At 43.3% G+C, this 26,248-nt stretch overlaps 1 protein-coding gene across 2 annotated transcripts in view; it reads right to left on the reverse strand.

Moving 5' to 3' along the window:
• Positions 1 to 26,248, reverse strand: part of ITGA2B (integrin subunit alpha 2b) — a 327,605-nt gene that overhangs the window by 87,788 nt on the left and 213,569 nt on the right. For both annotated transcript variants that reach the window (XM_069237913.1, XM_069237914.1), the window contains exons 14-20: positions 25,128 to 25,173; positions 24,082 to 24,189; positions 20,854 to 20,909; positions 13,930 to 14,081; positions 12,632 to 12,757; positions 9,219 to 9,286; positions 4,729 to 4,876 (exon numbers count right to left, since the gene is read on the reverse strand). In XM_069237913.1, the coding sequence (XP_069094014.1) occupies positions 4,729 to 4,876; positions 9,219 to 9,286; positions 12,632 to 12,757; positions 13,930 to 14,081; positions 20,854 to 20,909; positions 24,082 to 24,189; positions 25,128 to 25,173 (704 nt within the window). The remainder of the gene's footprint in view (positions 1 to 4,728; positions 4,877 to 9,218; positions 9,287 to 12,631; positions 12,758 to 13,929; positions 14,082 to 20,853; positions 20,910 to 24,081; positions 24,190 to 25,127; positions 25,174 to 26,248) is intronic.

Consider the following 26,248-nt stretch of genomic DNA (forward strand, 5'->3'; position numbering starts at 1 on the left):
AATACCCATAGGAGACCTACAAAATGGGGAATGACAAGACACTTCAGCAAATCTTTTTTCGTACCATCATGAATGCGCAGAGACTTTCATCCCTTTTGTTTCCATTATACATTATGTGTAACTTGAGAGGCACACTCCAGTCTGACACCAGGTCGATTAGGTCAACAGAATAGACTATGTTTCTACCATTGACTGTGCTCTTTGCTTTACACACTGATGTGTCTCCATCCCCTTTCGGCTGACATTTGTGAAAGTTTAACTGCTCCATTTCATCCAAACATTATGTTGAAAGATGTGGGGCATTGTGCAAACTAACAATGGATTCCATGTCAGCCAAAACAGTGTATCACATTAGTGGTAATTTGCTGCTTCTTCAATACAATTGAGCAATTTATTAATCCTTCTGGAATATATGCACAATTCACCAGTGTTAGCCTTCTTCATTGTAAGCGCTATATAAAACTGCCTATAGAAGGGACAAGTTACACTCTAAAGAATGCTAATGAACTTTTTTTTTTACTCAACACGTTGAGACACTTCAGAAAAAATTAAACCCTTTCCTGACAAGCAGGTGTTTATTTTGTAGAAGCCAGCAGGTGTAGCACTTGCACCCCTCCACCAAAAATACCCACAAAGAATTTAAGGATGGAATATTTATAGATGAAGTATACCTTCGACATTCTGTAAGTTAAAGTTATTCAAAAACACGTACCTGTTTCTTCAGTGTTTTGAAGCATAGAAGACTAAACTGATGACAGAGTGGAGTGTACCCGCCCGAGAAGGCGGCATGGCGTTCCGCAATTGGGTATTAAGTGCAACGCAGAGCGTGGAGGGTCTGAAGAATTGCAGGGAGGGGGAAGCACATGAGCCGACAGAACAACACGAAGCGCAGGAGGGTGGTGGCTCAAGCGGAAAACCAGACGAGGGAGAGAGCACGCAACTTGGGGGAAACCCAAAGGGACAGCAACAAGAGCGTTGGGCAGGGGGTATATGTTGGAGGACGCACATGAGGTAGATAACCGTAAAAGCATATGCACTCTCATGGAGTGCTGCAGAAAAAGAAAATAAACTACAACAATGGTATGCGGGAGGGACGCAGCGGGTGCAATTAACAAGGGGAAAGCAAGATTATTATTTTTTAAGTGCTGGAGTCCGAGCGCGAGCAGCAGAAGGACACTAATAAACCAATCAATCTGTACTTGCTCCATGCTCTACAAAGGAAAAAGGTGAAAATGTACCTACCGACAAATGAAAAGCAGGGAAATTAGGGTGACAAGGAAGCCTACCAATTGTAAGTATTGGGCAGGCTCCAAGCCCTTTTTAGTTTGGACGCTTTTGATTTCCACTTGCAAAAGAGTAAACCTCCAGAGATGCATCATTTCCACTGTCCAATTAACCCCCTCTCAACGGTTTGCATGATGAGGTTTTGAATTCCACGTTCTTCGGGGATAATACTTGAATTATTGAATACATCTTTCCAGTGGTGGGTGCCACTGAATGTGGGTGGCGGGGGGTAAAACACTTATCTTCCAGGGGAGAAGCGTTTGTGTCCCCTCCGGCCTCTTCCTGTTCCCGGGTGCATACAGGCTCCTACCCAATCACGTCGCTGCTGTCACCAACATGACAGCAGCGTCGTGATTGGTCTGAGCGGCCTGCTTTGCCTCTCAGACTAGGAGTGGGAGACTGTGCATGTTCTTCACTCGGCTGTTCAATACAGCCGGGTAGAGAACATGCAAAGTGCGCATGTCTGTTTGGCCAGCCCAACACGGCCGGCCAAACAAACATGCGCACATTGTGGTGCATAGCCCTCCTCTGGCCCCCTCCCTCCAGCCCAGCCCTACCCCTTACTACAAGGAAACATAAAATGATAGTAACGTAGCGTACGTTATTATCCTTTTATTTTTCCTTTTTTGAAAATCCAGCGGGGCGACTCTCCTCTGTCTTTTTTCCCTATTGGTAGGGACTTTTCTTTCTTGTTCTTCTATCTTTTTTTCTTTTCTGCCATGACAAGCTATGCTATGTACCTTTTTTGTTGAATATTATGGAATATTATTATTACTTTGTATTTGTTCATGGTTCTTTAATTCGGTCTTCAGTATACAGATATTAGTTGTTGTCCCTTACTATAACTTCTTTAAATCTGATATGTCATAGATTGTGGGATGTAATGTATGATGTGATTTTTCCTTATTTTAAAATTCAATAAAAATTCTAAAAAAAAAAACAGAAACATAAGATTGCCATAAGCACAGTGCGTGCATGCTGTTGCAGGTTTTACCCTAAAAACCTGCACATTATGTCCGATTTTCCAAAACGCATAATAGGTGATAATTACCAAATGTGATAAATTCCGAACTTGTCAGTATCGGATTTTAGTGTGTGCAATAATTCTAGAATAGGAAACCAGGTCACTCATAATGAAGGCCAGCGTGGAGCACCCAATGGGGGGAATTATGTCCTTCTCTAGGAAACAGTTCCAAAGAATGAATGTATCTCTAGTATTCACACTTGAACTGTTGTCTTTAAATCACGTTCACTTGAGAAGACGGACCTACACAGTGGAAGTCCACTCACGGCCTTGGGTGATCAAATAATGAGGGATAACGGCATACCACTGCAAGCATAGGCATCCCTGTTACTCTAACTTAATGTCACATGCACTATTGAACACTACCCTGAACAGGCTGACTCTCACAGACCAAACACAAGAACATAAGACCTCCATGATTCTGGGCAATGGGAAATCCCAGAACTGTAAGGAATGGGTGCCCGTAATCTCCAACCCATTGAGAAGATATCAATGGTAACTATGCATTTTACAAATAGTAATAGCATAACATAACTACCGCCTCATACACCTGACCTATAATTCAGTTTATGGTACTGAGACACAATCAATTCTTATGGATCTCAACTTTAAAATTATTAAAACATCATATAGATTTATATATATTGATATATATATATATATATATATATATATATATATTTTCTTCCATAAACAAAGAAAAAGTCACACACCAAAGCATTTCAACCTCACGTCTTGTTCACAGTATGAGTTATTTTTCCCTCACTATTTTCAAACCTCTTCCAATGCCGCCCATAATGAGGCATTATGGGAGTTGTAGTACTACGCTAACATAAATTCTCTTGTCAATTGTGTACATGATAAATATTATTTCAGTTCATATTACCAATGATGTTCATCTTTATTCATCATTTTGCTCTTTAACACTGGGCACCCAAATTGATTCTAATTATATCAAACATATAGCACGTCATTGTTTGAACAATTTCTCCCAGTCTAAGGAATTCTCCATAAGGTATGCTACTCATTAGGGGTTGTGGATGGAAGCTATTCTCATGAAGAATGCTGTTTGTGGCTGTTTGCTTCCTATACGCAGTCATCTCCATTTTATTATTCTCCAATTTTATTATTTTTTATTGTTTTTGCAAATATTGCACGTAGAAGGGGTTCAGCTCTGATGTCGGCACCGGAAAGCGTGTGGTTTCGGGACCACATTGTGTGCAATATATATATATATATATATATATATATATATGTATATATATTAGTAAATGCAAGTGATAAATAAAATATGTAGTTAATTCACATAAAGTCTTTTTAACACGATTAAAAAACACACAAGTTAAAATGTGTACTATATATTTCAACTTTGCAATTTAATTCAGGGAAGTTTACGTTTTTCGCACTTTAAGTAATCACCTTTCTTTAACTGTATGTATTTCATTTTAAACACAACAAACAACTTTCAGTGGTTGCGCATTACAGCTAGTATACATTTTTAAATAAAAATGTTAATTTAATTGCAATTAATTTAGTCCATCAATGTAACTGTAATTGCAAAATAGATTTTAACATAGAATTTGTACTGCAAAAGTGTGACCTTCGCCTACGGAGCTGAACAAGGTCAGGGATCCACACCCTCCATTAAGGCTAGTCCTAACTGTGCTGAGTTGAATTTGAGGATGTCATTCTGGAGGAGACATGTTGAAGGATCGGGGCTCTGGGCGGACGGACAGAGGTCAAGTAGTGCTCCAGCCTCTGCCCCCTCATGGCATCAGAAGTATTTCCTGCTCCTGTGAAGGGCTACTGTCTGAAGAAGTAAACTTCACAAGCACTGGGCTTTCTGAAGTTTGCAAGGTTTGCAAAAAGAACAAGCTTTTGCAATGCAATAGGTCTCACATTTCCTTGAGTTAGAGCTATTGACGTAAATGCATAACAAGACTTTTCCTGCCACATAAATTGAAATAAGGCTCAACTGTTAAAAAAACCCAGACATTCGAACATGAAGCATTGCGCCAAGCTGTGAGGAAAAAGGATCGCTGCTGGGATTAAAGGCAAAACCGAAACAAGACTAGAGGTGGAAGGAAGGGCCATCACTTGGTTTAACTGGAGGAAGTGTGATGTAGAGTGATAGACAGCAAAAATGTTCTCTTAGTGAAATCCCCTGGGAGGGAACTTAGCACGCAAAAGGAGGGACATTTGGTAGAATGCACCAGTAAAAATGAAGCATTTAAGACAAGCACAACAAAGAATGAGTGGCAATAGTGGGAGTGGTTAAAAGCCCATCTTCAGTACGTCTTGCAGACAGCGCTGCATGCTGCCAAGCTCGACTTAAAAACCTATGTGAAGTTATGAGTGACCTCACTTCGCAACTATGCATATCCCCAATTGCCCTTGTTCGGTATATGAAGCTCACCTACCTTAGTGTCACGAACAACCTGGGAGAAGTGTGCATACTGTGGGAGCTGGACATGGAGCTCAGCCTCGTAAGCTCCTTCCCCATCATTTATCGCATTAAACATTATTTGCACAAGGTTTTCATCTCCAATAAGAAGCGGATTCTGAATCCTGGTGGAGAGTAAAATAAAAAGTTGTTGTTACACAAGTTGTTCTAAACGTTCACACTTTTTGTGCATTGCAGAGATGGTGCTTCCCCTGACATAACAGGCAGTGTAATTTCTATACCCGCAATCTTGTTTTTTTAAAGTGTTTATGGTGTTGTTCTGATTAAGTAAATATTCTCCTGCATATCAGCAGTGTGTCACAACGTGAAACCAGAGGCAAATCCCACTTTGCTAAGATGACCCAGTCTTGATATGGCCACATCCATTCTTGTGACACACTGCTGACCCCATGACAGAGGATTAACATCACACTTTATACATCTCGTGACCGTGGCATTGTTTATTGGGATGGTACACATACATTACCCATCAACTCTCCATCAGTCGCCGTATTTTAAAACTAAGAGCACCTAGCAGCATGCTATTAATTGTTTCGCTTCTCCTTTACAGATATATGTTTAGATGTCACAGCATTATTTTCTTTTCAAAGCTATGGAATATGGCCTGTTCTCATTAAATAGGTACTGTACATTGGTTCACTGACAAGTCTCAGTAGTGTAAACTGTCCAGTAACAGGGGTAGCACACGTGCTATAGGTAAGGGCTGTCGGAAAGCGTCATGTCAGTAGTATACTATGAGTCACAAAGACATTTAATACGGGAAGAAGTACTATAGGGGGACTTTTTCGGTGGGGGGAAGCTGTCCAGAGAAGTGGACTGGACGTTGAATATCAAGGAAGTATCTGACTGTCCTGGTATACACAATCTACAGTCTTTCTGGCCCTACAAGCTTTATGGACAGTCTTCGAAGATTTCTTGTGTTTAGCTGTCTTTACCTTTCCCCACTCTACAGGTAAGATGGCTTCCCCCATGCTCTTCTGCCCTCTCTGTGCATGTCACCCTAATTGTGCTCCCACGAACCACTAGCAGCAGATGAGAGGGAAGGTTCAGAGGAGTCCTTCTTTCCCTCCATCAAAGGTCTTGCAAGGGCCAAGGACAAACATGTCTGATAAGGATTAATGGCTCAGGAAGCACAGTGGGCTCAACACGTGTGTTTGCTCCTTAGACAGGGCCGGACTGGGAACCCGACGGGGGTGGGGGCATGGGGATCGCAAGTGTGAAGCACTGCTGCTTTTGTTACTGGAGGCTGATATTGCTGCAAAACCGGCCCCTCAGTAACCAAACCGGTCCCCACAGCTGCAAAACCAGCCCCCACTCGTCCAGCCTCGCGGGGAAATACACAATGACTGCTACAACTACACAGGCTAGCGTTCAGTGCTCGAGTGCATAGCACATTTATTTAGTACATTTATATCTGCGTTTATCCATTTTGTTTCTACAAACCACAATGTGAACCTTGTGGGAAATTCATCAATCAGCAAAGAGAAAAGCTTTTTAGGTTTTCTTAAAGGATAAGCTATCTGCAATAAGAAACAAACAACAGAGGAAGCGAATCCCATAACGCTGCTGATCTCTACAAAAAAGCAGGTCTTCTGACTCTGCATTTACAAATTATACATCTAGCTAATAATCCAGCTGAACTGTGAGGGGATGGTAAGGAGTGCTCTTCTTCTGTATAAATGAGGGACTGTACCATACATGAAATCTGAGCGAAAACGTTCAAATTATTGTCCAAGTTTCTGGTGCACATGCCGGCTGCCACAATCGACATCAATGGTCACATGCCACAAGCCGGAAGGTAAGAATGGCAGCTTGCAGGCACAGCGTAAGTGCACTATGCTCACAAGATGTTTTTGCTGTTTTCATTGCTGCTGCACACGTGCTGTGTATGACATAAAGTACCTCCTGGCGTACATTATAAGGATATTGCAAGTAACAGAGGAGTTCCATAACCATCTGGAGGAACAAGACCAAATGTCAAGCTCCTTTATAAGGTAATGGGATCGTGAATTGGTACCTTATTCCTTATCATACATGGTCATACTATCACCCATCACACAAACCACTTAAATAATTGGAGCACTCAACACAAAGTCCAAAATACATGAGTCCATCAGCTCAGTGGTGCCAAACAATTCAAGGAGTATTTATTCTGAATTTGATCCACAATTCAGTCCAAAGTTTCCACATGTAGCTTGGTTGTGAGCTTAATTACTAATTAAATGGCAGCTGACAGTGTTTCTTACAACTGCAACTTTTTCAAAGCTTTGCATCAATTATTGGATGTACCAAAATTCAAGTTCTGTAAATCAATTTCCAACCACACACAAAGGGGCTGAGTGTCACTGGAAGAAAGTCAAAGTCCATCGGGTTCAATGCTAAATGAGAAAAATCACCATAAGACATAAGCTACAAGTAAACTTGTTCTGATAAACAATGAGCTCCATGGTCTTTGACTTTCTCCCATTGACACTCCATCCCTTTGTGAGAAGGAGTTCTCATACAAAACTTGAGATAAACATGAATGTTAACTTGGATACAGGTAAAAAGCGGGAAATGGATATGTATTTTAACACTGAGAAATACAATGTTTAATTTTACATTACAGTCCTATTTGACTTACATTCTTTACTCATACTTTTAGTTTTGTGTGCTCGATTAACTGAAATGGCATTGTTTTAATAACAATAAATCTCGAGGAAAGTGAGTAAAGCTGTCAAAAGACATAAAAAGGCCAAACAAAATGCTGCAAATCACAGACCCATAAATCTTGGAGAAAACTCATACAGTGACATCTGCTACAATCTGGAGTGTCTGAAGAGGTGCTCACAACTGCATTGTTCGACTTGTAAACCTGTGTGCCATCTTGTGTTTTGTGTCACAATGTCCACCCTCTCGCAAGTACAAAGTCTGCCCCTTCCTGGGGAAATCACAGCTTTGTATGTCAGGTAACAACAGAGGGCTTCAGATCTTCACCATCCGCTCTAAATCCAGCCAACCAGATTTCACAAGACACAAACGGTGAATGTGAATCATTTGCAAGTGGTACATTTTTAGACCTGTAGCAGCCCTGCCTCTCAAGATGTAGTGACAGATGTACATTTCCTGCATGTACTTCGAAAACCCCAATTAAAAATTCCTTTTTAACTAGTCGAAAGCCATAGAATATGTCCTGTTGCAAGGAAAAAAATGGACAACTTGATATATGTGTAACCTAGGACAAATGAATTCATAAATTTTAAAATGTCACAGTTCAACGGGATATGGCGAGAAACAAAAAAACAAAACCATATAAAAGTGAAGATTAAAATAATAATAATAGACCAAGACCTTTGGCAAACTGATACAAGTGCCTAAAGCCAACAATGTTGATAGAGCACAAAAGTTGTACATCACAGAAGCCCGAATCAGCTCCTACCCTTTGATAACATGGCTATTGCAAGACGGCTGCTATCAGCTGCATTCATGCAGATGGGGAGAAAATATTAAAATGACAAAGAGCATCTCGAATGACTTGGCTGTTAGTCTGCCACGGATGGACTGGGTCTGATTGTAGTACTGGATATCGACCCACAGAATTCAACGATACACGAATATTGAAGAAACAATATAAGAAGGTAAGTGCACATAGGGAAGTGTAGATTTACTATTCCTAGACCCACATCAACGTATCCTGAAGATATATTTAACATGTGGGTAAACTTGTGTGTAGATAGATACAGAAATCAAGACTTACTTACCAGACAACATTTTTTTTTCTCGATATTTTGTCCTCGATCTTCTGCTCCATCGGTCAGGGTCCATATCAGGGAGCCCATCAAACTCTGGCTTAAGGTTAGCTGTGATAGGAGTGTTTTACATGACAAGAAATTTTGGTATGTGATGATTTACCATAATGCAACCTGAAGGACTTGGACAAACCTGTGATCATTGTGCGGCTCCATCTGATATTAAAGTATATGCAAGCTCTTGCTTCTTGTGGCAAATGGTGATTGTTTTTGAGAGCCAGGAGTGGGCACCTGAGAGGTATGAGGCACTTATTCACAGACACTAAGCAGCAGGTCATGTTCTCCTCACCAGACCCTTTGCCCCTCTGAAGAGTTAAGAAGAATGAAACACCGATGTCAAGGGCTAAGGGCACCAGCTGCTCTTCAACACTCAAGCGAACCCAAGTTACAGACTTGCATGAACCGCATTTACCATAATGCACAGAGAAGGACAGGGACAGACGGGTGACCAATGTGCAGCTAGCTATTTTTAATAATGTCCATCTCAACTACAGTAGCACATTCATGACAGGATCTGCAGTGAGGCAGGTAACACCTTACAAAGAGCATCCATGAATTTGTAAAGAGAAGAGAAGGCTGTACTTGCGATCAATAGAACAAATGAGTCAGCCCAACCAACAGGAGAGAGGTACCAGCAGAACAGCTCAACTCCACTCACCTATCAGTGAATAGACGCAGATCCGGAATGCAAACATTATCTTCTCCACAATCCAGCAAAATTCGAGACTGCCATGAAAAACAAAATGCATCATAAACACACTACCCAAGGGCACACTGCAGATTGGAAGGAGGTGGGAACGAATTATCAGAGGCCATTAAAATATCAACTCATCACATTCCTTATATAAACAAAACGGAGAGCTACAGATGAGGATTAAGTTGGTCATTACTAACATGGTGGTCTGGACTGCCATGCCGGCGTGGGCGGTAAATTCCACCAACAGCATGGCGGTCCAGACAGTCATATAATGAACGTGGCAGAACTGCCACAGATGAAATGCCACCACCGCCAGGCTCCAGGCTCCAGCCACCAGATAGCCTGGTGTTGGCGGCGTTTCTGATCCAACAGGGCAGCGCTGCAAGCTGCGCTGCCAGACGAATAATGAATCAGATTACACCAGCCTTTCCTTGGTGGTTTACATCGCCAGGGAAAGGCTGGCAGAATGAGTGACTCTAGGCCCCCATGCACAGCCCCGTTGTGCATTTCACTGCCCGATTTATGGGCAGTGAAATGCGTGACGCGTCCTGCTGCACCCGCCGCACTGCTACATTGCCAGTGTCAATGATCAGGCCCTTCTTCCAGCTGGGCCGGTGGGCGGAAACACTGTTTCCGCCCGCCGGCCCAGCTGGATGTTTATTATTTGGCAGTCTGGACTGCCATGCCAGCGGTGGCGGTAAATTCCACCAACAGCATGGCGGTCCAGACAGTCATATAATGAACGTGGCAGAACCGCCACAGATGAAATGCCGCCACTGGCAGGCTTCCGCCACCAGACAGCCTGGCGGTGGCGGCGTTTCTGATCCAACAGGGCAGCGCTGCAAGCAGCACTGCCCGACGAATAATGAACCAGATTCCACCAGCCTTTCCTTGATGGTTTACATCGCCAGGGAAAGGCTGGCAGAATGAGTGACTCTAGGCCCCCATGCACAGCCCCGTCGTGCATTTCACTGCCCGATTTATGGGCAGTGAAATGCGTGACGGGTCCAGCTGCACCCGCTGCACTGCTACATTGCCGGCGTCAATGTTCAGGCCCTTCTTCCAGCTGGGCCGGCGGGCGGAAACACTGTTTCTGCCCGCCAGCCCAGCTGGATGTTTATTATGTGGCCGGTGGGGGGCTCTGCATGCTGGCGGTCTTCTGTTGACCGTAAGCACCGATCTCAGCGGGTTTCCCCACAGAGATCGTAATGAGGGCCTAAGTCTCTCAATTTGTTTTTTGAGGGGTGTGGGGGGGAGACCTCGTTAACTCACTGCTCTCTTTCTACCTTTCCTCTCTCTACACTTATCTTGTTGCTTCACTTGTTTAAACCTTTAACTCTCTCTGGCTCTACCTCTCTTCAACTCATCTTTTTCCACCTTACCTCTCTCACTGCCTTCCCCTACCTCACCTATCTCTTACCTTACCTCTATCTCCCTACTCCCCCTACTTCGTCTGTACAACTCTACTGTTCAATTTACCTCTCTATCCATCTCCTGTCCCCTAGCCAAAGAAGTATACATAAAGAGAGGGGAGAGGATTGATAGAGCATTAGAAGTAAAATATTGTTGCTGCAAGACACAATGGGGCATATTTACAAGGAACTGGCGCATCGCGGCACTGTGCCACAATTGGCAGTGCCGCACTGCATCAGTTCTTAAATAAGGGATCCACCATATTTACACAAATACGGCGTACCCCTGTTTTTCCCCTAGCGTTGGTGCTAAATTTAGCTGCCAACGCAGACACCCTTGCACCACAGTGCAAAGGGGTCTGCGTTGAAGGAAATGATTGTATATGTGCAGAGTGGCATGCAATGGGTGTTGCTGTTGGAGTTCCACCACAACACCAATTGCTTTTGATGCTAGCCCTGATTTACAAGGAATTGTAATTCTGAGGCAGTACCAAAAACTAATGCCACCCCAAGGGTGGCGTTAGCATGGTGCAACGAGGAGAAATACTTTTATTTCTTCTCGTGTTTACTTCTTCTATGTGTGCTGCATTCTGGAAAAAAAAATTCTCCTCGTTGCGCCATGCTAACGTCACCTCTGGGGTGGCGTCAGTTTTTGGCGCTTCCTCAGATTTACAATTCCTTGTAAATCTTGAGCAGCGTTAAAAGCAATTGGTGTTGTGGTGGAACACCAACAGCAACACCCATTGCACGCCCCTCTGCCACAGAAAACTGCATTGTCGGAGGGCCCATATTTACAAGGCGGCGTTAAGCCACAAAAAGTGGCTTAGCGCGGCCTTGTAAATATGGCGCAGTGTACAGCACCACTGGAGCGTCACAAAAAGTTACACTCTGGTGAAGCGAAGGGGCATGTAAATATGCCCCAATATCTATATTCAAGCCCATAAAATGGTTTTATCAAAGCTTGTTCAAGCTTTCTTTTAGTACTGGCTGGCTGAGCTTTCTTCTGTTTATGTGTCTCCCCTGTTTCTGAAGGACTTAACATATAATTCAATACTGTTGTGTGTTAAGAGTGCTTGAATTCGATGAAAAAGAGTAATACATACAAAACTGTTCCTAGCAGTGGGCCCTAGGACGTATTTTGCTCCGGTACAAAAGATGCTTAAGATTGCACCGCTAAGAGATAGTTCATGGGCAGACAAATTGGACTGAACTGCATCTTTTTGACAAAAACTGTAAACACTATTTACTCATAACTTGTTTACTTTTTAGGACGCTTGTGATGAAAACTAGTTTTTTTAAATGAGATCGACAGGGTTGGTGTAGCGTCCATCATCTACCCTGTCACCTTTGTTTACTTCCGGATGTATCCTCAACCCCATAGAGGCAAATCCTTCATTGTGGCCCAATGTCCCCTTCATCAAATGAGGTAAACATTTTACTATTACTACTCACAGGTAGAAATTCCCAGCCATAATGCTTCTCTTGTAGGCTCAAGAAACGGAGGGCCTTTTTAACAAATTAGCAGATGGGGGACATTCGCCAAAAAGCGCTGGTTGTCTCGCCCGCCATATTTAGAGTGGACTGACATAAACACACTCTAAATACGGCGGGAAAGAAATCTGTCAGAAAGTGACTTTTGGCTGATATTCCACATCCGCCAAACTCTAAATACGGCCTAAGACAACATTTGTTACAAAAATCAGTGAACCCTGTTCCTGCTGGCTTTATTTTGAGGGTGGGGTGTTGAGACACTCCTGTTGAAGAACCCAGACATTTAAAATTGCATCTAGTGTAGTAAGTACTTAATTAAAACTGAAAGGTACATAAGTGGAAATCTGGCACCTCAACCGATCTAAACAAAGCCTGTAGTTTAGGTTTGCCAATTTTATGAATGAAGCTTGATAGCTCTAGAGCAGCAATCCTATAACCATAGAAGAGGAGCGAGTGGTCTAGAAAGCTCACCTGTTTTTGAATGAATGTCTGCCCAAGGAGGATAGGAGGCAGATCCATTGAAAACGAAGTGGGAACAAGCGAGAAATTCAAACTCACAGTGATGGGGCTCAGCTTATCCTTAAACTCAGATTCATCCTGTGCAAGGAAGAGGCAGATATCAGTAGGGGAAGCAGGAAGCACTTTTACAACAACAAGGGAACATGCATCAGTGAATGAGAACGACAGGTCTTACAGATTTTCCGGTCCAAGAGACATGTGGCTGGAAAAAGAAGAAAACCAGTGGGTTACAGAGAGCAATAAATACCCTGGAACAGGGGAAGCATGATATCCGAATGCATGCTAGGAGGGACAGGGGAAGACTGTTCTTTCTTGGGAAAATAGAAAACCGCATAAAAAGATGTAGAAGAAAGGTATCCTAGTGGGAAAGAAGGAGGTTTATGAATTGTGATACTGAACTGTGATATTTTCAGACTTTATAAGGCCTGTTCAACCCAGTCAGAGTGTTATGAGTTATACGCATTTCTATGAATAGCACGTGACTATTCTGTGCATGTGCAAAACGGTCAGATGTTATCCCTAAAAATGGCACAACATGTGGATTCTTAGACAATTTGTGGAATATCTGACAGAAATTGATTTTGACAATTTCATGCAGCCTTATTCATGATGGAAAAGAAAACGAGTGATCATTTAAGGAGAGATAAGGGAATTCAACTGTTCCAATCTTGTGGCAGAAGCGATAAACAAGCAGTGGGCTTAAAGGACTAAAGAGGAGTTTTAAAATCTCCACAGAAACAGAAGAGAGTGTGAGAGGTAAGAGAAGAAGGCATGAAACTGGCCATCAGCACCAAAGAGGACTTACCAGTTCTGGAGATGAGCCTGTGAGATTGATATATAGACAGAGAGAGACCCAGATAGAGATAGACAGACAGTTAAGGCTAGAGAAAGTGAGATGTAGTGAGACGGAGTCAGAGGCTGAGAGACCTTTAGCACCTGAATCGACTCAGCCCACGACACAGCAATGGCCAGGTCTGTTTTTAACATAATAAGAAACTCTGATCAGACCAATCACAAGGACCTCACTGATGTCCCAAGACATCGGGAAGTGTGAATGAATGTGAAGGGAGAATAGAAGGCAGTAGAGTCAAGCCACCCATAGTATGTGTCAGTAGGAGACTGGAGATGCTTAACTTATTTTTTTATTCTGTGTTTATCTCAATCTTCCACTTCATTACCCCCATGGAAGTCAATGCATGATTCCAGTCAATTGACCGTGCTTGTTTTGGGTGTAGACACCCACCCCTTACCCTCAGGTAGGCAGACACATTAGTGCAGACAGCATCTACGTCCCTGGAGACGTCCAGTTGGAGGGATTTGGATGGCTGGAGTGAATCTAAGAAGACAGTTCTTCTGGCAAAGCGTAGCTTCATCCGGTCCAACTGCAGTTCAGCATTCAGGGCTGAAAGCAGTAAAGCAAATTGAAGGACAAATGACTAATGGGCAATCACCGGCACCAACGACAAAAAGTTTGCAAAGTCTCAGCTCTGATTATCTTCTTTAATCTGCTGACACATGGTGATGCCCTGGGATTAGTTGAGAGGTATGTACAATGTATGCATATGTTTAGAGAACAGCAACAGATGGTGGGGATTATCGAATACTCTGAATGTTTATTAGAATTCATACCCATAATTCCACTTCTGTGCATCAGTCTCTGAGAAGATTGTAAAATGTTATATATGCATGTGTGGTTGCATCAAGACAACAACAAGATAGTCGTGCTGGGATAATCCATAAATATGGCTGTTCCTTGATGTTCTAATGAAGAGCGCAACAGAACCAATGTTTATGCGCTGTATCGGATTGTTTCACCCTGGATTATCTCTCATCATTACTGCAAATAGTTCACATTTGTTTATTCCAATACAAATATGCAAACCAGCTAACATATATCACAATAACAATTCATCATACAAATGCATATGAATCAACCCAATTCCAAATAACATTCAAAAACTCCTATATTAGTTAATGAGTACCATGATCAAACGGATCCCAAATCCTCACATTCCTGTAAAGCATTATTTCTAAGGACGAACTAATATTCCAACTTTCGAATTCCGGTTATCTTGTCATCCGAGCTTAAATAAGGAGGATACTTGATCTAGTTTCTTCTAAGTCATAATGGGAGAACACACAGTCAATGTGGCCACAAAAGACAGACTACAATCACAGTTAGGAGAATCAATATTCCCATTAGAAAATTCCTAAAAAGAACTTCTGAGTCCATCCAATAGAAAAAAATACCTTCTCATCTATAATCCCATAATGAAACTCATTTAATAAGGCTTGATTGTACCATTTCACATCAGCTTCCAATCTTTTAAAATGTACCAATGGAGGAATTCCTTGTCTGATAGAGTCTATTGGCATGATTCACAAAGGTAAACTTACAGTTTTGTGTATTAGTTGCTATTCACAAAGGGATTTACAAGCAGTATGCTAATGAGTGCGGAGTCGCCACACATAAAAAGATAGGCCATTGGATGTGGGGAGATGCTGCAATCGTAAATATACTATTAGTAAATTCCTTTGTGAATAGGAAACAATTGCAAACTTACACAAAAGTGCAGTTTACCTTTGTAAATCAGGCCCTGTGTGTCTTACACCATTTTCCCATGGCAGCGGAGAGATAATTTGCAGCTTGCGGGGGATACAGAGGGTGGGGCGGGGTTTAAAAAAATAAAAACAACTTACCTCCACGCCGCACCACACCACCGCTCCTCCGTCTTCTCACAGGCCCAGGCTCCCAGCCTGCCCTACGGCCAATCCTGACACTGCTCAGAGCAGCGTTAGGATTGGCTGGGAGAGCCCGGCGAGGACGCTCTCAGGTAGACTGGGAGCCTGTGCCTGCTCCCTCCAGCCAGGCAACACAGTGCCGGGCTGGAGAGAACCCTGTGCGCATGTGTGTTTGGCCAGCCTGAGAGCACCTTCATCCACAGTGCCCTGCCCCTTTAACAATGAAAGGATGATAAACTTAGTTTATGACCCTTTCATTTTTAAAGGATTTGCAGCAGTTGCTGCTAAAAGGGGAGGGGGCGACGCTCCACCGCCATAGCGGAGGAGCCGCCGCTGGGAGAGATGTACTCTGCTGCCCTGCTGGACAACAGCCCTCAATAAGTAAAGATCCACAACTGCCTGGCAGAAATGTGTGAACTTTCGCAGCAGCCACCATCATGGTGCTTCCTAGAAATGGGACTCAAGCTTAGTTGTGTGCACCAGAACAGTAATTTTTTTCTGTTTTTCAAAACGAGAAATCCTAAAGCATAAATAACAAGTAAATGATCCTGACACATTGTGAGCTTTCTCCCAGCTTGTGGGGATAATGTATTTATTTTCCCATTCAGGATGGACCGGGTTTCATCAGAACATCCAATCAAAATAGGGTGGACGGTCTGAGGGGCTTAAACCAATGGTCCAATGTCAGGCGGTTGAGCAGTCAAAGGTTTCCTCAGTGGAGCCTCTGATGCCAGGAACATGACTGTTCACAGGCAAAATGGGAGTTTGGCGGACAGGGTACTCCTTCACAAACATGGCAGAGCACCTTGACTGCCAAACTTCAAATATGGGCCTTAATTCTGGCCCTTTTGTTAATGAAATCTTCCTCGACTACTGTAGTGGCACTATTGGAGAGAATTCCACCTGTCATTTCTTCTTGGCTTCCTATCAGACACAGGAATGGTTCCCAGTTGTGATGTTTTTTCACTGGCTGTGTGCTGTTTAGCATAAGTATCTGTTGACACAGGTGAGACGGCGGACTATGTCTGAGATTGTGTAAGAGATTGTGCCAAGAAAGGAATCAGTCCCTCAATGAGTAGCGATCATAGTCAGTCAAAAGTTTATGTGAGTAATTCAGCTTTCATGATTATGATTTAGAGAGCAGACCACATAACATGTCTACCACTCAACATAATTTAACTCTTGCATTCAAAAACATTCTTAGCATTTATTTGTCTAATCAAGCAGAGTTTAAATTATTTTTGAAATAGTTAATTTCTAACTCTATTTCGGAAATAGCCATAGCATTCATCAGCATATGTGTGCCATTTGCAAAGGCCTTGCATGCTGTCGGAGGCTAAAGGCATACATAAGCCGAAGAAGCACCCTATAGTCTCAATCAGGGCAGTCTGTCAATTCACAAAGGTATAGAAGGGTACACAAAAGAGTACCCATACTCATAAATGCTCTTAAGAATTGCCCCTATTACCTTTCATGTTGCAGCGGGCTGCATGGCGATCCCATCCCTTCATTCTTTCACATAAAGTGCCCAGGCCTGCCCCTTTCTGTGAACCTTCCTTCTATTCCGCTTTATCAAATATTGTGATCCTTCTATACTTGTCACCATAGGCTTAATGAAGCTCAGCAAACCTGATCTGATTTTAGTCTATTTAAATCGTGTTTAGTTGCAGGCTTGGTTTCTGGCCTCAGAGAGCACAAAGGCTCTCACGCCAGGAGGTCAGAAACTAGTCCCTCTGGGGCAGGCTGGCACAAACCAGTCAGTCTTGCATTGAAGGTGTCATGAAAACTGTACCAAAGAATTCATAATCAAATTGCTCCATCGGAGAGCAAAAAGATTGCATAACTTTCACAAAATTACAAACCAATATGACTAAATATTGGGCAGCTGACAGACTGCTTCACTAATAGGCATGCTTGTTGAATTCTTGTGGTCTCAAATGCCAAAAGCATTCCAGACAACTCTGTAATCATAAGCCATTCACACAGATAGCCTCTGAAGTTCATGACAGGTCCCTTGTCAAGGATACAATCAGGCCACGTTGACCATGATGAACACTCTATTATACTAAAAGACTGCTTCAATGTACATGGGCAAACCAAGACTATAAATGGATGACAACAGTTCAACCTCTTGATTCCAATCCTAAGATGATGTGCAAGAAGGTGACTTTTCCCAATTTATCCGCTCTGTCTCACAGAGGTATCCAATGGGCCTGTGATCATGTAAAAGAATTTCCAGGAGCACCCTGTTGGATCTTTCAGCATATTTATTTTTTCATAATTCATACAGCTGTTACTAGCTGATTATGAGAACTCCTGTTAAAGCTTATAGATAGTTAGACTTTTCATCCTTGGCGTGGTCTCCCTTAACTTTTTGCCTCTGTTTCCCAGGTTGCTGATGTGTGCTGGACTCTGATTTTGCTGTTTTTGTTACTCTGGGCACTTTACCACTGCTAACCAGTGCTAAAGTGCAAGAGCTCCTTTACAAAATGTGTATGTAATTGGCTTATCCATGAGTGGCATATTTGATTCACTAGTAAGTCCCTAGTAAGGTGCACTAGAGGTGCCCAGGGCCTGTAAATCAAATGCTACTAGCGGGCCTCCAGCACTGGTTGTGCCACCCACATAAGTAGCAATGTTATCATGTCTCAGACCTGCCACTGCAGTGTCTGTGTGTGCAGTTTTAACTGTAAATTCGACTTGCAAGTGTACCCACTTGCCATACCTAAACCTTCCCTTTTCGTACATGTAAGACACCCCTAAGGTAGGCCCTAGGTAGCCCCAAGGGCAGAGTGCAGTGTATGGTTAAGGTAGAACATATAGTAATGTCTTTTACATGTCCTGACGTTGAAATATTGCTAAATTCATTTTTCACTGTTGCAAGGCCTGTCCCTCTCATAGGTTAACAAGAGGGCTGCCTTTAAATATGATTAAAGTGTAGATTCCCTTTGGGAGCGGATAGACATGTGGAGTTTGGGGTCTCTGAGCTCACAATTTAAAAATACATCTTTTAGTAAAGTTGATTTTAAGATTGTGTGTTTGAAAATGCCACTTTTAGAAAGTGAGCATTTTCTTGCTTAAACCATTTCTGTGACTCTGCCTGTCTGTGGATTCCCTGTCTGGGTCAGTTTGACAGTTGGGCTGGTTGCACGTCTCACTAGACAGTGACACAAAGGGAGCTGTGGTGTAGCCCGCATATCCTGATGAGCCATCTGTGCTAGGAGGGAGGGGAGGAGTGGTCACTCGCACCTGAAAGGGTTGTGTCTGCCCTTACACAATGCAGTCTCCAACCCCCTGGTGAGTGTCTGGGGCCTGGCCTGGGCAAGGCAGGATTTCACATTCCAAAGAGACTTTACTTTGAAGTAGGCCTACTTCAAAGGAGAAACTGGGTATAAGAAGGGCACCCAAAACCACAGACTTTAGAAATACTTCTGGAACCAAGAGGAACCTCTGCCTGGAGGAGAGCTGAATAGCTGAGGAAGAAGAGCTGCCCTGCCTGTGACTGTGCTTTGTGGAGCTATCCTGCAGTTGCTGCTTCTGCCAGAGTAAGAGGGCAAAGACTGGACTTTGTGTGCCCTCCATCTTGTGAAGATCTCCGAGGGCTTGATTTAGAGCTTGCCTCCTGTTGTTTGAAGTCTCCGGGACAACAAAGACTTCTCTCTGCCAGCACCTGGAGTCTCTGGAGAGACTCCTAATCTGCCCTGTGGTGCCCATCCAGTTCCTGGGACCCTGAAAGGAGGTGCTGGCAGCCTAAGAGGAAGAAATCCACGCACAGAACACCGTCCAGGGAAAAGATCGGCACAACTCCGATCTGCTGCTGAAAAATCAACGCGCCACAAGCTTCGCAGCTGAAAATCAACACTCGCCTGCAACGCGACCGAAGAATCGACGCACGGGGCTGGAGAAAAGTTGTGCAGCATCGCTGACGGAGGCTGGTGAGATCGCAACCCGCGGTGCATGGTTTTCGGATCATTGTGCAGCTGGATTTCTGACGCAAGTACCGCTGGGTGTGTAAAAACAACACAAGGCCTGCCCGGACCCGAGAGTGCTGACCGGATCGATGCATCGCTCTCCTGCGGAGAGAAGAAACGGCGCGTCCCGACCCGACAAAAGGAGAAACGACACAAGGTCCCGCTCCTGAGTGGAATCGACGCATCGCAAGCCCTTTTTGACGTACACTCACCTGTGCGGGGTTAATTTTAACGCACACAAGGTAAATTTTCATGTTAACAGTGTTAGTGTGTGTTTAAAACTACATGAAGACATTTTGCTTTTTAATTGATAATTTGACTTGTGTATTGTGTATTTTTGTGATTTTGGCCAGTTTTGTTTAAATAAATATTCTCTATTTTTCTAAAACTGTGTTGTGTCATTTTGTAGTGTTTTCATTAAGTTACTGTGTGTCTTGGTACAAATACTTTACACCTAGCACTCTGAAGTTAAGCCTTCTGCGCGTGCAAAGCTACCAAGGGAGCAAGCAGGGGTTAGCTGAGGGTGATTCTCTTTTACCCTGACTAGAGTGAGGGTCCTTGCTTGGACATGGGGTAACCTGACTGCCAACCAAAGACCCCATTGCTAACAGATATTCACTTCTCTTCCACCTCTCCGTCTGTGGTCACGACAGCTACCAAATCTGCAGATATTAAAGGTGAGGTTGGACAAAAAGCAGAAATCCCACCTTGGCTCAACTAGACCTTAGTAGCCTGGCTTAAGAAAGCCAATTCACAATTTTCTTTTAGTCGCTAGCTCTTTTCCCCAACTGCAACCCCTTGAAACAGGGTGGTGAACAAGAAGCAGACATGTACAATCCACAGTCTTCTTTTACATTATATCACAGAGAAAATACATGCATTTTTGTATTTGACCTCCTTCCAAGAAATGTAACCACCAAGAGTCTATAAGAAGTCTTGCTTCCTTGGTTGAGGGTGGTTATGGAAGTTTAAGCCTGAATATGCCTTACTGTCAACAGTGAAGCAATTACATTTTATATTAAACCAACTGCATTTCTGATAGACTCTTTCTGAAAACTATGGTTATGCTTTTGATAATTATACAATATGGTTGCTGCGATAAATGTTCTATATTTTTAAACCTTTCATAAAACATAAATAAATAATTGATATTGCGCTTTTCATAGCTTTGTGGGAGCAATCCAGTTTCTGCATTAAGTTGTGCAAATGATATCAAATTTGGATACAATAAAATAACTGGGAAAACGTTCGTCTGCTGATTTTCGATTTTCAGTGTTCAATTCTCTTGGTAGATGGATCTTTCATCAAATGGAATGATGATCTGGGCTATAGTTCGCCCTTGAGTTTTGTCGGTGGGTCAATGAGCGTTGTTATGGTGAAAATGCAGCCTGATCCCTCCCTTGTCGCCCCACCCACAGCTACTCACCAACAAGTGGCCCTCAGAAACACATGAGCACTCACCAATTTTCTCTGGAATGTTCAGCCCTGACACGCTCACGCACATCTGTAGAGTAAAGCTGCATTGAAAAAAACAGCAACAGTTATTTGTATGAAAGTAAAAAAAGGTCCAGTAGATGGCCAATCACGATACGCACAGCTTATAATTAATCTGCAATAATGTGGGTTAAACGCGGAGACGTTTTAAGGCATGGGCAAAGTAGGCAATCGCCCAGGGCCCCACCTTCCAAGGGCCCCTAGGAAAGTGAACATTCTCTCCAGCTCCCATCTGCCTATTTCCTCATCTCAACTTTTAATGACTTATTCAATATTAATTGGCATCATGGTGGTTGACTTAGCAGAAAATTAACAAATAAAATACTAAGGTGTGTGCGAGGAGGGGCCCCTTAAGTATGTCTTGCCTGTGTCCCCCAAAGTACTGAAGATGAGACTGGGTTAGAGGGCGGCGAGGAGTGTAGGGGAGAGGATAAAAAGAATGGTGGAGTGATCCAAAACAGACTGATTCACGCTCGTTGAGGTCGGTGCACTCTTGTTTGGTCACCAGGTCCTGGCTAAAGGGATGACATCACTTCACTTACTATTATATTTTTGTGTCTGTGAACTTCCTATCAGAGGAGATAAAATATAGCGAAAAATCACTTACCAAACATGATAAATGTACACATTTCTTATTTTGACTGGAAGGGCCTATTAATGTGACACAATATAGTGAGAGCCTAATATGGACACGAAGCTATCATTTTATGCAACTGTAATCTGGCAATAGAGGTTTCGTGTAATGAACCAGTGGCTGAGGAGGAGAGAGGGGCCTCTACTGCGTACATCTTTAGCATCTGATGCCTGCTATGGTTTGCTTTTGATGCTGTATTTGTGCAGTGGTTCTGCTGGTTTTTGCTGTCCTCACCACCACTCCGCCAGTTAATCAGTTCCCTCCTGTCTCTCGCCTTTGGTTCTGTATTGGCGACCAGCCTGCTGGTTTGCACTCTCCCTCTGGGACCCACTGCCCCCATGCAGCAGAGAGGGTGCACTCTCCTTGCTAGCAGCCCAAAATCACGAAGGGAAACCCTGAGCTGAGAGCATATGGGCGGCATCACTGGTCCAGACGCAAATACTGATATACTTACTATCACTAGAAGAGATAAATAGTTGGTACCTCCGGTGAGTCAGAGCACAAGGTGTGATGGTAAACGAGAAGCAGTGACTTTGGGGGGCCCTAATGGGCACTGGGAGTCACAATGAGGTGTGGAAAACTGCTGTGTAGTTAAGTCACTGCCTGCTACTTCCTGGCGTTTATATAAATCAGTTTCTGTCTGCTGCATTAACTTCACATCTAGAAGAGTTACTGCGCTGCAACTACACTGCACTACACTGTACAGTGAGTAAAGGCCAAACGAGGAAAGACACCTGTGGGTGAAGGCAGCTGCAATATATCCCTGTCGGAATGGATTTGAAAGTTACGCAGCCCTACAACATCTACCACCAAGGTCACTCATGCTCGCACGACTGCAGTCAGACATACCAGGAGTCAGAGGAAAAACTCAGAGATGTTGACCACCATGAAGCCAGGGTCAGATAACAGTAGGCTGGAATCCCCAGATTCACTGTATGAAACACAATCACTTCAGGAATTCAGAACTACAGAACTCAAGGTGAATAAACCATCAGCTCTGGCTGTGAATAGCCATAACCACAAATGCATCCTCCATTGCAGCCTCGGTACAGGAAGGAAAGAAACCAAAGGATAAATGTATAGAATAATCATATGCATAAGGAGGATAATGAGAGAAAAAGAAGAGGGGGAGTAAAGAAGAAGTTATTAAAAGGAAGGACTTAGAAGGGGTAACCAGTGTTTACTTCTATATCTGAGAGGAGCAAGTTGAGGATTCAAGCCATGCTGGAGAGGAGTGGGAAAGAGGTGAAGAGATAGACAGCCCTGGAGAGGTAGAGCTGCGGTGCTCCGGTTTCATCTTATCTGCCATGCTAGAGAAGAGTGAGTTAGAAGGTTCATGGCTTTCCTGGGATGATCTTGGAAGTGTAATCCTTAGCAACCTTCCGCTAGAGTTGAATAGAGGAGCCAGCCACAGAAAGAGCATCAAGAATTTAAGGCACAAAATGTACAGCTAACATGACCCACATAGAGTGGGTCCCTTGGGGATGCTCATTAAAAGGAAGTTAGCCCCTGGTAGGAGATTATCGATCAGCAGGTGCTGAAAGCACATACACAAAATTCGCAATGCATTGTACCATGTGGACAATCTTGATAAATTCACCTGGAAATGAAAGGTGAAAGCCTACTGAAGGTCTGTTATTAAAGGTAAATCCAGATATTCCAGTTTTTTTGGCTAACCTCACTCTTCAAGATGTATTAACCTTGCAATCCAGATCCAACAAGAGTGATGTGAGCTTCCACACTTCTCTGAACTCACTGCCTACCATAATGTAGCATTATGTAGGTTAGAAGTAGACCAAGGGAAAGGAGAATGAGTCAAAGAAAGAAACAGAGACAGTGGATGTTGTCGCACTGCCTGGTTGCACAGTTGTGCTTGGTCTGCACCGCAGGTGCTCTGATATCCTACTGCAAGAAAAGACTTTTAATATAGCTCTGATATTGACTTTGGCATCTAACTTCTGATAAAGTATATGACAAACCTGCTAACACTCTCTATATACAACTTTCTATTATGGAATGAAACTCGATAATATTCAGGCTCTAAAATATGATGAAAGTTGATATAACTGTGAACCATGCTCTGAGTTATTATTCATTGTTTCTTTTAAAAAATCTACCTTCAATAGCATGTGAAAACCTTCCATGACTGTAACATTCAAAGTAATGGGTAATTAACTGTGATTTGTAAAACTCTCATTAATGTTGCGTAGTTACCCTACATGCTCTGCAGTCATAGAACTATTTTTCTTAATACCCTAATATTAAGGAGTGAAACCTTTGTTAACAGAGGCCACAGGGTCGGTGAAGTCACTTCAGCTAACCATGGCATTTTGGTGGATTGGCACCCATGGGGTAGGTCCCTCAGAAAGCTGGACGTGGCCATGTCTTTCTGGACTTCATCAATGACTGCAAGAAATCTTTGATCCTAATGCTCTCTTCTTTCTTTTCAAGCAGGGAGAGAGGATTTAAGATGGCGCTTGAGTCTGCAAAATAGATATCTGTCAAATGATACCCTGTTGAGTAACCTGGTAATGCGCCCTCCTCCTCATCTGTGCACTTACCAAGTAACAAGCGTTGATGATTCGGGCAGCTTGCAATTCTTCACATCTGGATTTAACACATCTGGGTTAAACAGGAGTTGTGCCTTAGCAATAACAACTGGCTGCGCTCTGTAGGCAGAAAAAATACGCACTTGGGTAACAGATGAGCATTTATATTGGCATACACTCACACCCACACCCTCCCTGATAACAGAATTACTCCTGCCACTGACACGAGGAAACCTATTCCACAGTGGGAGTGGGGTGAGAATACGTGTTTCAATTCCCACAAATAAGTATGTTTGTGTGTGAGTACAAACTTACAAGGCATCTCGCCCTGGAAAGTCCACTCCCCAACCCTGGGAGCAGACATGCTGTCACATCACACTGCTATACCATTACATGCGTGTAATGGGCTTACAAGTGCTGTTCTGTGAACTACGAAAGTGATTTTGTACTTGTACATCAAGCCATTTGCACGCTGAAGTTAAACCCAGGGGCGCAAATGGGCTTGGGAATCACACAGAATGAGCACACAGGATGATGTGAGGAACTGCACTGGGCATTTTTCACCATTCCGCAGGGAGTTAGATTGGAATGCCGAGCGAATCCGCCAGATTTTGCAGATCCACTTTCACCTGCCAAGCACGAAAAAAATTGCATGGCAGTTAATGAAGTACCTGTGTGATGGGCAGAAGGTACAGGTCTACCTGGACCACGATTTGCCAGCAGGTGAGGAGAATACAAAACACTAAGGTCACGAAAGGCGTCTGTGGTTGGCCAGCAGAATGAATCTGGGAGTATGTTGAATTGCTCAGTTTCTCTCAGCCGAGGGATTGAGGAGAAGGGTGCATTTCAGCATTCTCACAATTCAAATAATTATTTTGCTCATCACTGCCCAGGATGCTTATAAAATATTAACACAAGCAGACAAATGAGGAACACAGCGCATACCCAAAACACGTACTCTGAAGTTCCTATTACATGCCCTACAAACAGGAAAGGGTGGGGTATTTAATGTAGCAGGGAAGGAGGGAATTACATTTTCTCCCTCCACCAATACTCACCTATAAACCACGGCTTTCCCAGCTTCATAAGCTCCGATGATCAGATCTGCAGGAAAAAATGAACAATTGAGCAAAATACAAGAAGCCGCTGAGACTGGCAAATACTACACTATGCCCGGTCCCATAGAGTCAGATATGCTAAGATTATCCTCCACCTTTCTTAAAGGTTTGAGACTACGCAAAACTGCCATTGGATAAAACGTGTGGCCAGGTGCTGAGATAAGCATGGCCGCTTTGTGACTCCCAAAATTGAATATGGTGGCATCTAAATGCACTGACGGGTCTGGCCTTCGCCATCTTGTGGTACAATGGGGTTAAAGAAAGTATAACGCTGACTAGAACCATTGGGTACCTTCACTGCCCTGCAATCAGGCCTAAGAGGCTGTAAATGCAAAATTCTCATGGCCACGTCTGTATTGTGACTGCTTAGTAGCTACAAAAATGTTGAAGTTCAAGTAAGTCCTTTTCCTAGGACGGATAACCTTAGTTTTGGTAACAGTGGTGGGCAGTCTGCAACTGAAAGGCACTAGCCACTTCACTTCTTAACATGGGAGTCACAGAGGTGATATTTTGCGCCCCATCTCACATCTGATACAGGTTTAATGGCCTTAACAGGCCTTCATCCGAATAATGTAAAATAAGAAGCATCAGCCATTATGAATATGTAAGGGGGGGACAAGTAGTGTGGAGGGGTGCCCATTTGCAATGTCTGGGTTTGGTGAGTACACATCTGGTTAGGCCTCCTATGGGGTAATTTGTCCAGTTCTGGAGGCCACATCTTCAGAAGGAAGTAAGGAGACCGAATGGATGAAGTCCAGATGAGTGGAATCTTGAAGGCAACATTACAAAAACATTTTGAGAGAATGAGAGGGTAGTTACTGCATGAAAAAACAAATATGAGAGTCAAGTGTAAATTAATTTTAAAAGTCTGAGGCGTACACAGTAACAATGAAAGGCATTATGTTATGTTATGATATTCTGTATAGCACACTAATCACCTGAGAGGGTATCCAGGTGCTTGGGCAGGTCATGGGGAAATAACATCCGGTGGTAAAGGACAGGGAAAATAAAACCCAATAATGACCCCCACACCCTCGCCATTATTTTAGGAGCTTGTTTTT

The sequence above is a fragment of the Pleurodeles waltl genome, chromosome 6, assembly GCF_031143425.1.
Source record: "Pleurodeles waltl isolate 20211129_DDA chromosome 6, aPleWal1.hap1.20221129, whole genome shotgun sequence".
NCBI classification, from domain to species: domain Eukaryota; kingdom Metazoa; phylum Chordata; class Amphibia; order Caudata; family Salamandridae; genus Pleurodeles; species Pleurodeles waltl.